A 12,044-nucleotide genomic window follows, 5' to 3' on the forward strand; every position below is an offset into this window, starting at 1 on the left:
AACATTTTACCTGTCACCCCCCCCCTGGCTGGCTCCATTTCTCCCTGGATCTAATTCTTCGTTGAGAGGCATAGAGCAGAGGGATATGGATTCTTAATTTTTTATTCAAAGAGGTGACAGACAATATCAAGGAGTTCTATGACTGTACATCAAAATGTGTCTCTAATGCACTAACCACAAAACATTACGCACTGCCGCAGCGATACCAAGGTATGACTGAATTTCCCTTGATATCACGTAATTCTATAATGTATAGCATCAAATACTGTACCCTTTGACACCTATTCAGATCTCAACGAACACATCTTTTCAGAATTTTATTATTCATTAAGTAAACTGCCCAGAGCCCATTGTTATTGAGCAGATGTGTATTTAGCTGGTTAGACATGTGGAATACAATGTTTTCCATCATTGTATTAAAAATATATATCCATCTCCCCTTTGCATCAACAATACTCATCATCTCCATCTGAAACACCAGTCGCTTGTGCTAAGGTCTTTTAAGTTCCTTTAATGAACAGACTGTATATTCCCAATGAGTTTACAGAATTGAAGAAATCGATCAATCAATTCAGAAATATAAATCACATTACTGGGCCTCCTGAAAACATAGACACTTTTGTCTGGCTTCCGTGTCCTCAAAGGTAACCTTCTTGTTTCTCCTTGGGTCAATCCATGAGTTATGGATGACTACATTGTTGGGTGTAGGGTCAGCTTCTACCACAGACACCACCCTCTTCTTCATTTTGCTTTTCAAAACTTTTTGGAATTTCTGCCGTGTGAAGGCATAGAGGAGCGGGTGAAAGATGGTGGTTCCATAGGCCATCACCAGGAAGCCTAAGCGGAGGCGAACAGATAAATCACTGGGCCCAGTGCTGAGGATGATGGTGTTGAGCACAGTTATTGGAGTCCAGCAAAGTAAGAATGTGGAGATGATGAGAAGAGACATCTTGAAGACCCGTCTCTGCCTCTCCCGCCTCTCTCGATGCCGCTTGACTGCTCGTCTTAGTGCAATGATGACGGACACTGATGCTCGCATGCCCAAAGGTGCAGTCCCACCTGACCGGACCCCTGTGCTGCTCTGTGAAGCGTCTGTGGACTCGGCTTGAGTCGCAGTGCTCAAAGAGATGGTGTTTTTACTCTTTTGCTTCTTTTTAGGAAGGTTGTGCTGAAAGCGTGTTCCAATGCGGATATTAAGTGCCTGAAGGATCTTGTAGTAAGTCACTAGCATTACTACAGCTGTAAAAAAGAATATAGGGATCTGTGCTAGCAGGTGATAGTACAAACCAAGCTCTGTGTAATACTCATTAGTATGAGACACTGTGACAACTGCAGTCTGGTTCAAAAAGTCTGAATCAGACTTGATGAAGAATCCCACTTCCATAAATGGAACCAGGAAACTGAAAAAGGAGAGAGCCCAGATGGATCCCAGTAGAGCCACAGCTCGGCCCGTTGTAAGCACACGGTTTGCCGGCCGCACTGAAATGTCGTAGCGGTCTAGAGTGATGGCCAGGATGGTTGAAGCAGTTGCTACACTTGCAAAGGAGATGCAGGCCTCATGGAAACAGCAGATCAGTGCTGTGTCTGCTTCCAAAGGAAGTAACACCACCACGGCTGTCAGCGGGATGCAGCATATACACACCTGAAACAAGACGGGAAGCAACGTTATATCCCACATTAAGTGGTTTTGAGATTTTTGGTTTAGCACCACTTAAAACTACACAATGCATTTCCTGCGGAAAATGCACCTGAATGTTGTCAGCTGTGCAAATCTGTTGCTGAACTTTGCTGAAAGTGTAGAAAAAGTTGAATATTTGAGTAGCTGAATGGTGACTGTAGCTGCTTTTAGCTACAGAAACCTAGAAAGGGTGTTGCTGAACTTAAGCGAAAAGATGCAGAAAAGAAATGATTTGGGAGGCTGTGGCGCAGTGGGATAATGCGCTGATCTTTGGATCAGGGGACGCAGGTTCCATCCCCACGGCAGTCAGCATGTCTGAGTCCCTGGGCAAGACCCTTCACCCCAAACTGCTCCTGTGGGAGTTGCCCACAGTATTGAGTAAGTCACTTTGGATAAAAGTGTACAACAAGTGACATGTAATGTAATTAAAATAGTTAAAGCTCAAACAGCACTGACTGTTGGAATCTTGAAAGTGAATTGTAAAACTGTGAGAGTAGGAAAAATAGTAATGACACCTAATATTTAAAAGAAATGTTTAAAAATGTATGAATGACTCAAATGTACGTAGTAGTATGCTGTAAGTACAAGTAGTAGCTGTTGTAGTAGTAGTAGTAGTAGTAGTAGTAAATAAGTAGTTGTAGTTGTATTATTATTATTATTAGTAATAGTAGTACTTGTTATATGAGCAGTAACAGTCATAGAAGTAATAGTTTGTTTGTGTGTGTGTGTGTTTTGGGGGCTTTTATCCAGAAAAAAAACAAACGGGGGAGAAACAAGCCCATGTGTGTTTTTGTAATGTGGGATTATTATATTGTTTCCTGTTGCAGATGCTCCGGACAGATTTGTACTGTTTTCAACTTGTAGCCTTTTTATGTGATTGTACTTGTTATGTTTCTATTAGTAACATCTATAAGTAACTAATTACGCTTAACCATCTCTAAAATGTATTGTAGAGAAAGATTTGTTTGTTTTCTTCAATCTTGATTTTCTGCTGTTGTGCAGAAACCCCATGGCTGCCTTGTTTACAGAGAGGATGCAGGGGTAAATGAAGGAGAAGAAAAGGAGAATTGGGAGCAGATTAATGGAGAAAAGGATATGAGCTAAGTCTTGGCCCTCTGAACATGGGTAACGCAGGATCACTGGCTAACAGAATGGACGAGCTAACAGCATTAGCTAGGATTCAGACGGAGGAGCTAGCAGTGTTAGCTAGGAAAGAAATGTCCCTGTAAGGGATTAATAAAGTATATCTCCTTTTCTTCTTCTTCTTCTTCTTTAGGAGTCAAATGTTATATCTGTAATGTAATTAAATGTCCTTAATGTAAACATGGCTGCACCTTATGGTCTGTCGGTCTGACCTGTAGCAAGATATATCTGACAATAACATTTCCTCGACAAATGAATAAGTATTTTTGATCAATCGATCCTCTCTCTGGTAGCATTCTGCTGCCACTAGTTTACTGCTGAAGGCATTGTTCTCTCAGACAGTGCCCTCAGCAGTAAACTAGTGGCAGCTGAATGATGTAGCTCCAGAAGTCTTAATAGACCAACCACTTGATGTTAAATCCCTCTTGGCAATCACATAAATGTAAATAGAGGTCAGGACTCACCAGCACATCCACCACATGTAGGTTCATGGTGATGATGTTGGAGACGGAGCTGATCAGGTTCTGTTTCATACAGTAGAGGACAAGCACTGTCAGGTTGGAGCTCAAGCCCATAACTATCTCCAAAACTAGGAAGCCTGTCAGAGACACCTGCCAACAGAAAGAGCATGGTGGCGTTAAGTGTGACATTCAATGTTTTTTTTGTCAGAATAATGCATGTTTTTTGTAATGTGGAAAATGTAATTCATACTTTATTACCAGGAAACCTTTTCTATGGTTTGTTAGAATATAGTCAATCCATGTTCACAACCCTATAATGACCTGGAACTTTAACCAGTTTTCTGAAGATATGAGATGTGAGGCATTACCTGGAAGCTGAGGGGGTAAATGGCCTTGTCTGAGGTCATGTCAAGGTCATAGGGGTCAGCACTGTCAAGCACAGTCATGTTGCTCATAGTGTCTGCAGAGAACCACACTGGGGATGTGTGCATTATCCTGATGGTAGGAAGATATCTGGAGAGCAGATGGCAGACAAAAGGTGTATTTAACAAATACTCCAAAAATGTGGCATTCTATTTTGTAAACAGATTTGGTAAACTGTCACAGGACCAGGGAACTTAAAGCTGGTGCTGACTTGGCATAGCTTCTGATAATATTCACTTCACACCCTAAAAAAATAAATATATCTGCATTTTTCTTGTTGAATCTGAATGGTTTATGCATTTATCGTAAGTCGTTTTGGATAAAGATGACAGCTAAATGAAATGTTTTAACAATAATTATATGTTTAAAAAGAAATCTATTCTTGGTAATATAATTCATGAAGTCACAAGACGTGTATCATTAAATAACGTTATGGTGCTTAGCATATAGCTAATCATCATGTCATTCGGATTCAAGGTGATTGGTGACTTATTCAGAATGCTTAGATACAATTTGGAGGGGAAATGTTTTCTGTGACGACCCCATTATCACAAACATTAAAGAAGATTTCAAAATGTTTTACTCATTGTAATTGAGTGTAAAAACAAAAACAGATACCCTCTCTATATTTGGTTGGTATATTTTGTTTTTTACACTAGAGAAGGTAAGTTAAGGCAAAAATTCTGCCACCCTTCATTGGCACTGGGGTCTGCGTCAAACAAAATGTGAAAGTCCAGCCCCTTCACACAGGTATGGACCAGTGTACAGATATCAGCACATTTGCAGGATTTGACCTTCTCTCCCTAAAATGAAACAATAAGAATTACTTTGCAGAAAGATTTTTGTTGGTCCTTCTCAATGGCTGAAAGTTCCCGTCAGATGTGGTTGGACAACACATTGCACAAACATGGTGAATCTAATCCTCCTGAGACCCGTAGCCATATAACAAAGATATTTTTGTTACGGTCTCTAACCCTCTCAGGATGACAAAGAATAATAATCTGTCCAGAAAAGAAGCCATTTGAGAGTTATTGCATGCTCAAACCAAATGCAGGAACACTATATCATTTGTTCATGAACAATGGTTACCCTAAGGTTTGGACTGAACTGAGGGCAGGGGTGATACTGGGCTGAAACTCACCACTGCCTCCCAACAGGGCCCTCTACAGTTTAGCAGCGATCGAAGCGACCAGAACGAACTTTGTAGGGCATGTCCAACCATCCCACCATAGTCTGACGTGAGCAGATGCTCTTCACTTGATCCAATTGATTAACAACAATCTCTTTTAAAAAATATTTTGATTTGACTGACAATGAAAAATCTTCCGTGAGCTTTTGCTTTGGGGATAGTGACTCCACTCGGGCAAAGAGAACAGTCTGTTTGTGAAACACAGAGTACTATGTACACCAGGCCCTTGTTGGGGGACATGTGGCTGGCAACATCAGTGTGGTGCCCTCTCATCAATGCTTCCTTTCAGCCATGGCTCTGTCTTATCATTGTCCGGTGCTTGGACTGTTGCCTTCAATCTCATCCCACTTGAAAATGATGCCAGTGTCAACCCCACTGTCTCCACTTCTCAGGTATTTACGTTTCTCACACATCCTGATGTGCTCCACCGCACTTTATTTCATCGCGGTTGTATAGTCCAGATACAGGTAGAAAATTCCAAGTTGCGCCTCTGGACTTGAACCAGTTAAACCCTTCACATCCCTGGGATTCAAGGGAGGCGGTTTCAATAAAGATCAGAGAGCAGTGTGTCGGTCATATCCTTGGAGAACAACCAGAAAGATTGATTCTTTGATTCTTGAACATTCACAGCCTTCATTACCACTTTTATATTTCATAAACTGCACAAGAGGAATACTGAATCATGTCTTGACTTATTTTCCTGATCTCCTTTCCTTCAGTCGCATTCCACCTCTGATCCTGCAAAGGAAAAACAGGGAATATTTCAGTTAAATAATATCAAAGTAGTACGTCAAAATCAGAGCCCCCCCGGGATATATATTGCATCATGTCTCCCACGTTATTTTAATTCTTGAATCACCCCCTGACGTACTCTTTCTGTGCTAATTGGATGCCTGTCGTTGTGTTTGTGTGTTTTATCAGTTCTTTCCTTGCCTTTTATCTTTGATGGTTCTTGTCATGTGCCGGTCAATAAATGAGCACTGAAAAATGTAAAATGGTTTCCTGCCGGCTGTCTTAGTAGAGTCACTTTCTATTGGGTACATATTGTAATAAATGTAATAAAAGCAACACATTCTCCAGTGGTTGAATCGAATCAACAACTGGCTACAGGAAGATGAGACAGCTGCAGATTAAGGTGACCTGTTGAAAGATGTATTCTTTACTCTGCAAAACTTATACCGTTCCCAGCCAGCCAATCACCTACTGTATTACTATCAACATACGTACCAAAGGTCCCAGAACCCCCCCAGGCTGCATTTACATTATGCATGTCTGTAGAGAGAGGCCCTACTCGGAGCAAAGTTTTAAGCAAGGTTTGATATTTATTTTTCCGCTTTTACGCTATAGATTCAAATATCTGTTGGTTTTCGACACATTTTAAAATGAAAAAACGTATAATGGGTTTTTTCCAATGTTTTCTGACATTTTATAGAATTCATCAAATAATAAACTACAATAAAATGATCTCCAACTGCAGCCTTCCATTGGCTCTAAGCCTTCAGTCTTTTTAAATGCACACAGTGTGCGAAGTAGCTTTGGCTCATCTTTTCTTTTAGCTGTATGTTCCACAACAAGAATCAGACAGGTGGGGGCATCAAACATTCTGATTAGTGTTGTGTTGTGAGCTTTTCTACAACAGGATAACTGCTCTCTGTGGAAGGCAGTGAGCTTGGCTAATCTTCATGCTGTTCGACGGCGACTTATTTTGTCTAATTATTCTCCACTGAAAATAGTCACTTCTTGAAAAATATGTCTGCAGGCAGTGTTTGTTGATCTTACAGAGCCTTTATGCAACACATTGCCTTGCAATCAGAAAACCCAGAAGTGCCTCATGGTGCCTTGTGTTCTCTTACCTTTAGAGAGAGACCCTTCCTCAGTGATCGTAGGGTCCATTGGTTCCATGCCTGCATTCAATGCTTTGTAATCTCAATCCTCAAAGGTTGCATAGAGCCCACAGGTGATCACCCTGAAAGGCTGAGCTGTAATATAGAGCATCATTCAAGGATGCTCTTTAGTGACTCCCTTCAGGATGGAACGGGACAGTAAAAAAGCATCCACAGAGCCTGGAGATCAGATACTGCCTCCGCCTCGCTCACTCTGCTTCTCTCTCTCTCTCTGTGCGCCTCTCTCTCTCTCTCTGTCTCTGTGTGCGCCTCTCTCTCTGTCTCTCTGTCTGTGTGCGTCTTTCTGTCTGTGCGCCTCTCTCTCTCTGTCTGTCTCTGTCTCTCTGTTTGTCTCTGTGCATCTTCCTGCCTCTCTGTTCTGCCTCCAGTAGCCCTTCCTACTCCACCCCCCTTACTCCCTCTCTGAAACTCTCTTCTCCTCCCCCCCCTTCACACCTCTATGCCTGACTAATTGTACTCACAAAGCTAGTGAAACACTCTTGTCATATTTGCTTGATGTTGTTCCTGTATTATCTTTCTTGAGCTCTGTGCTACCTGTAGTAAGCAGGAAACCTCTGCTTTCTAGTCTTGTTTTTTTCTCATTTTACTCTCATGTTTGTTTTCCCTCAGGAGCCCAGGTAGGAAACTGTGGCCATGACAATACTAATGGCAGCATCCTTCCTGTCAGGACTTTGGCCACTCCTCCGCTGTCTGTGTTTGCATAGCTGCTGCTGGATGGTACCTACCTAATAGGCCCAATCTGGCTACCATTAATGCAGTGGAAGTGTTGCCTTTATTGCCTGGCGAGTATATCCGGAAGGTAGCTAGTGAGTAGGCTAAGGCTACTAGGCGTTGGCATGGCAACAGCCATGTGAGTGCACCCTGATGGATCAAATGCAAATCATGGCTGTCTCCTGTATTCTGGGATACACCTGTCCAATGACACAAGAACAACCGAGGTTGTATCTCATGCTTCTCTCTCTCTGTGTTTGTTCAGAGAGTTTAAGCAGAGATGGTGGTGTCCAGTCTTATTTTATTACTGTAAGGTCAGCAGGCAGTGTTTGTTGATCTTACACATCAGGAGGCATTTCCACCCCAGACACCAGTCTTTAGTGAGAGAAAGATACACGGCAGACAGCAGGATTATGCAGAGGGAAACAACACATTTGCTGTTATTTTATTTCCAGTAACCCTACCAAAGTCTGCACACATCAGAGGCTCTGATAGTACTTTATTACTCCATATTCTGCCTTTTGATGAGGGAGACGTCCTGTTACCAGGGCGCATCAAACTCTCTTCTGTGTTGAAAAAGTTGAACTACTTTTTACTTTGTACTCAGCTGTACTGTAGTGCCTTGGTTCTGAACAACAGGCGCCTGAGCATAAACAACAGTGGACTACAACACTTAGAAGAAACATGTGTACGGCCCCTGTGAACGACAAACAATATCTTTCCCCAGAAAGAAAGTCCAGAGTGTGGTTATGCTGCGGCACCACTACGCATGGATCCTCTGCCACATGTGCAACCTAAATGATGATGTTAAAAGGAATAAATCAATAATTATAAACAAACGTCTGCTGGCAAAAGGGGGACCTACACAATAATAGGCAGCTGGTCCTAATGTGGTGGCTGATCGGTGTATACAAAAGGCAATAAAACCACATTGGATTGGAAATATTGTATTTTATTTTTTTCATTTCTGCATAGGCTGCTTACTGTCTTGGTAGTAAAGCAGCAGAGTCACAGGAACACTGTATATTTAAGTTTTATCAGTCACCAAACATATTTTCTTCCTGTATATAATCTTTGGTTCTGACCGAGCCATCAGCACTGTGTTGCTTCATGTCAACTCTATATTGTTTAGACTTCTCTTATCATTCTGATGTTACTTCCTCTTTGACAGTGAGAATATGCTAAAGCTAAATGTAGAATGTGCATCATTTATTTACTGTGCAATAGTAAGAGTGAACAGTTTTGTTGTCTGTGGCTAAATTCGCTTTAACTCATGGAACTCTCACACCGGACGTAGCTAAAGAGCTTTCCTTCAAATGTGAATCAAAATGTTATGAGGCTGTGATCGATAGTGATAAACATGTTTCTGAACACACTAGCACATCAGAAGTCACTCAGGGTCCTCTTTCCCAGAGCTTTATAGCTTTCCTTACAGCCTCAGCATCACCTCTATCTGTTGTGCTCATGGAGAATGTGAGATTCCAACTGAAAGTATATAGTAGGTGAACATTTCAAACTGCTATTTCCAGCCGTCAGCAGTTTCACGTTGGTGCGTTCCTCTGCTATCTGTTTGTGGGAGCGAACATATTATCTAACGTCAGTGTGCTGGACTGGGTTTATTTTACAAGTAATTAATGTGCATTTCCTACTCCTGCCACTAGGTGGTGTCTTTGCTTTGGGGTTGGGTTTAACATTTGGGCAGTCATATTGAAATTCATGATAGTCATGTGACACTTACAGGAAGTCACCTGGAATGCTTTGTTTATCAGACCAGTTTTGGCATGGTAGTGTGAGCAGCAGCTACATCTTATTCCATCCTCTTTTGAATTCACTTTATAGGAGCATCGTCTGTGAGTATCTTTGCAGGATATTGTTAGTGTAATTACTTGATGTGTTTATTTCTGCATATTTTTGTAATTTCAGCGAAGTAAGAGCAATTAATGTTTGACATGCGATTTCATATATCCAGCTAGTCACTGTAGTAACTTTCTAGGCTTGTTGTAGGCCTTATCTTTGGGGATGTGTATCTGATATCTTAGTTATTACATATTTTATGCTGATTGTGTATTTTCTTTCTTTCTTCATTTTAGTTTCACCTTTTACATGCTGTCAGTTTGAATAAATCTACCAAATCTGACCGGTGTGTGATGGGAGTCATCTGTCTGTCTAATTGAAGAAGGGGAACTCTTTAGTGAGGGCAGAACAGTAAAAAGACGGACTCAACAGTGATTTCTACCGCAGTGAGTAAGATATCCAGCCTGTTCTGCATCTACCAGTATCAAGATGTCATTAAGAGAAGAAAAGAACTATGAAACAAGGTCAGAGTGCTCACGCACATCAAAATTATCAAAGCGCTCTGTGAGATCTTCAGCTAGCTTGCAGGCTGCATTGGAAGCACGCGCAAAGGCAGAAGGTGCACGGGCGAGAACGTTACATGCACAAAGGGAGATTGATGTTAAAGTAAAAAAGGCTCAGTTGAAAGTGGAGGAGGCACGTCTTGATGCCACATTGGAAGCCATACAGCAAGAGAAGGATGCCGACGCCGCTTTTGCTGAAGCTAATGTATTGGAATCGGCAGTGGATCTGGCAGCTTTAGGGGAGCTCACTGTTCATGATGAATACCAAGGCTCATCCTATCATTCAGTTGAGAGAACAGAGAAATATGTTCAAGAACAGTATGCCTATGTGAAATCTAATGAGCGCACAGACGATCCAGAGCAGGATAAAAAGGTTGATTTTACTCCCTCAGCAGCTGTTAACCTCAACTCTAATGATGATTCTCAGAGACATCATGAGCTACCTAGGCAAAGTGAGAGGCAACGTTTATCTGTGACAGCCACAATGCCAACTGCAACAGCTGCTCATTCAAAACGGCCGCCAGTGCAATTCACACCAAAAACAGAAAGTGAATTTATTGCACCACAACCAGCATCTGAACCAAGGAACCAATGGACACCCAGACACGATACAGCAGATTACAGCTATCCACGGGGAGGAGAATCCACTTCTAATGTATCAGTGCTAGCAAGGTTCTTAGCTCGCCGTGAGCTACTCACAGCTGGACTCACGAAGTTCAATGACAAACCCGAAAACTACTGGGCCTGGAGGTCCGCCTTCTCTAACGCTACTGAAGATCTGGGTCTGAAGCCTAGTGAGGAACTTGACCTGCTGATTAAGTGGCTTGGACCGGAATCTGCAGAGCATGCAAGGAGAGTGAGGTCGGTTCGAATCAACTACCCTGGTGAGGCCCTCAGCATGGTCTGGAGAAGACTAGAGGAGGTTTATGGATCGCCAGAGGCCATGGAGACAGCACTCTTTAACAAGCTCGAACGGTTCCCCAAGTTCTCCAATAAAGAACCCAAGCGGCTATGTGAACTAGGTGATCTTCTCCTGGAGATACAGGCAGGCAAGGAGGATGGGTTCCTGCCTGGTTTGGCTTATCTGGACACGGCGCGAGGCATTCATCCGATCCTGGAGAAATTGCCATTCAACCTGCAGGAGAAGTGGATGGTGCAAGGTACAAGGTATAAAGAAAGACACCACACCATCTTCCCACCCTTCTCAGTGTTCGCCGACTTCATTCGTGCAGAAGCAAAGATGAGAAATGATCCAAGCTTCGCTGCTGCAGCGCCCAGCAACACGCCCAGCAACACGCCACCTAAGTGGGAGAAATTCCCAACAAAATCAGCTAAAACCCCTATAGCTGTGCATAAAACAGAGGTTGACAATCCTGCCAAGGGTGATGAGACCAAGGGTTCAGACAACCCGAAGAAAGAGTGTCCCATACACAAAAAGCCCCACCCCCTACCTAAGTGTAGAGCCTTTCGAGCCAAACTGCTGGACGAACGTAAGGCCTTGCTTAAGGAGAATGGCATATGCTTCCGTTGTTGTTCCTCAACCTCCCACCAAGCTAAGGACTGCAAGGCTATCATCCAGTGCTCTGAGTGCAACAGCGATAGGCACATTGCAGCCCTTCATGCCGGCCCTGCACCATGGACAACAAAGCCAGCTAGCGGCCCCTCTGAAGAGCATGGCGGGGAGGGAGAGGAATCTACTCCGGCTTCAGTCACTACCTCAATCTGCACTGAGGTCTGTGGCGACAGCGCGGCAACCAAATCCTGTGCCAAAATCTGTCTCGTCTATGTGTATCCTAAAAACCAACCCGAGAGGAAGACAAGAGCATACGCCATCCTAGATGACCAGAGCAATAGGTCACTAGCCAGGTCATCATTCTTTGAGCTGTTCAGCATAGCTGACAACACTTCTCCCTACACACTCAAAACCTGTGCGGGTGTGTCAGAGGCTGCAGGCCGCAGGGCAAGGGGGTTCATAGTGGAGTCAGCTGATGAAAAGACCAGTCTAGCTCTGCCTACACTCATCGAGTGTGATCAACTGCCTGATAACAGGGCAGAGATTCCTACGCCAGCTGCTGTGAAGTACCATCCACACCTGAAATCCCTAACCTCCAAGATACCTCCCCTTGACCCGAGGGCCGAGATCTTACTTCTTTTAGGGAGAGACATTATTCAGGTCCA

General features: G+C 43.1%; 2 protein-coding genes across 5 annotated transcripts in view; one reads left to right on the top strand and one right to left on the bottom strand.

Annotated features, from left to right (window-relative positions):
• Positions 1–12,044, top strand: part of cog5 (component of oligomeric golgi complex 5) — a 71,344-nt gene that overhangs the window by 15,552 nt on the left and 43,748 nt on the right. The gene's annotated exons all lie outside the window — the stretch shown is intronic.
• On the bottom strand, positions 125–7,170 carry LOC134878966 (G-protein coupled receptor 22-like). 4 transcript variants are annotated; one of them, XM_063905159.1, is made up of 5 exons: positions 6,748–7,170; positions 5,018–5,632; positions 3,651–3,795; positions 3,286–3,432; positions 125–1,642 (listed from the first exon to the last, which is right to left on the bottom strand). In XM_063905159.1, the coding sequence occupies exons 3-5, from the start codon at positions 3,771–3,773 to the stop codon at positions 590–592; spliced, it is 1,323 nt and encodes a 440-aa protein (XP_063761229.1). In that variant the 5' UTR covers positions 3,774–3,795; positions 5,018–5,632; positions 6,748–7,170; the 3' UTR covers positions 125–589. The 4 variants fall into 4 exon arrangements, with proteins under 4 accessions (XP_063761229.1, XP_063761226.1, XP_063761228.1 ...); XM_063905156.1 differs by having other exon boundaries at positions 4,847–5,632; XM_063905158.1 differs by having other exon boundaries at positions 4,795–5,632.

Source organism: Eleginops maclovinus, chromosome 17 (genome assembly GCF_036324505.1).
Source record: "Eleginops maclovinus isolate JMC-PN-2008 ecotype Puerto Natales chromosome 17, JC_Emac_rtc_rv5, whole genome shotgun sequence".
Taxonomy (NCBI): Eukaryota; Metazoa; Chordata; class Actinopteri; order Perciformes; family Eleginopidae; genus Eleginops; species Eleginops maclovinus.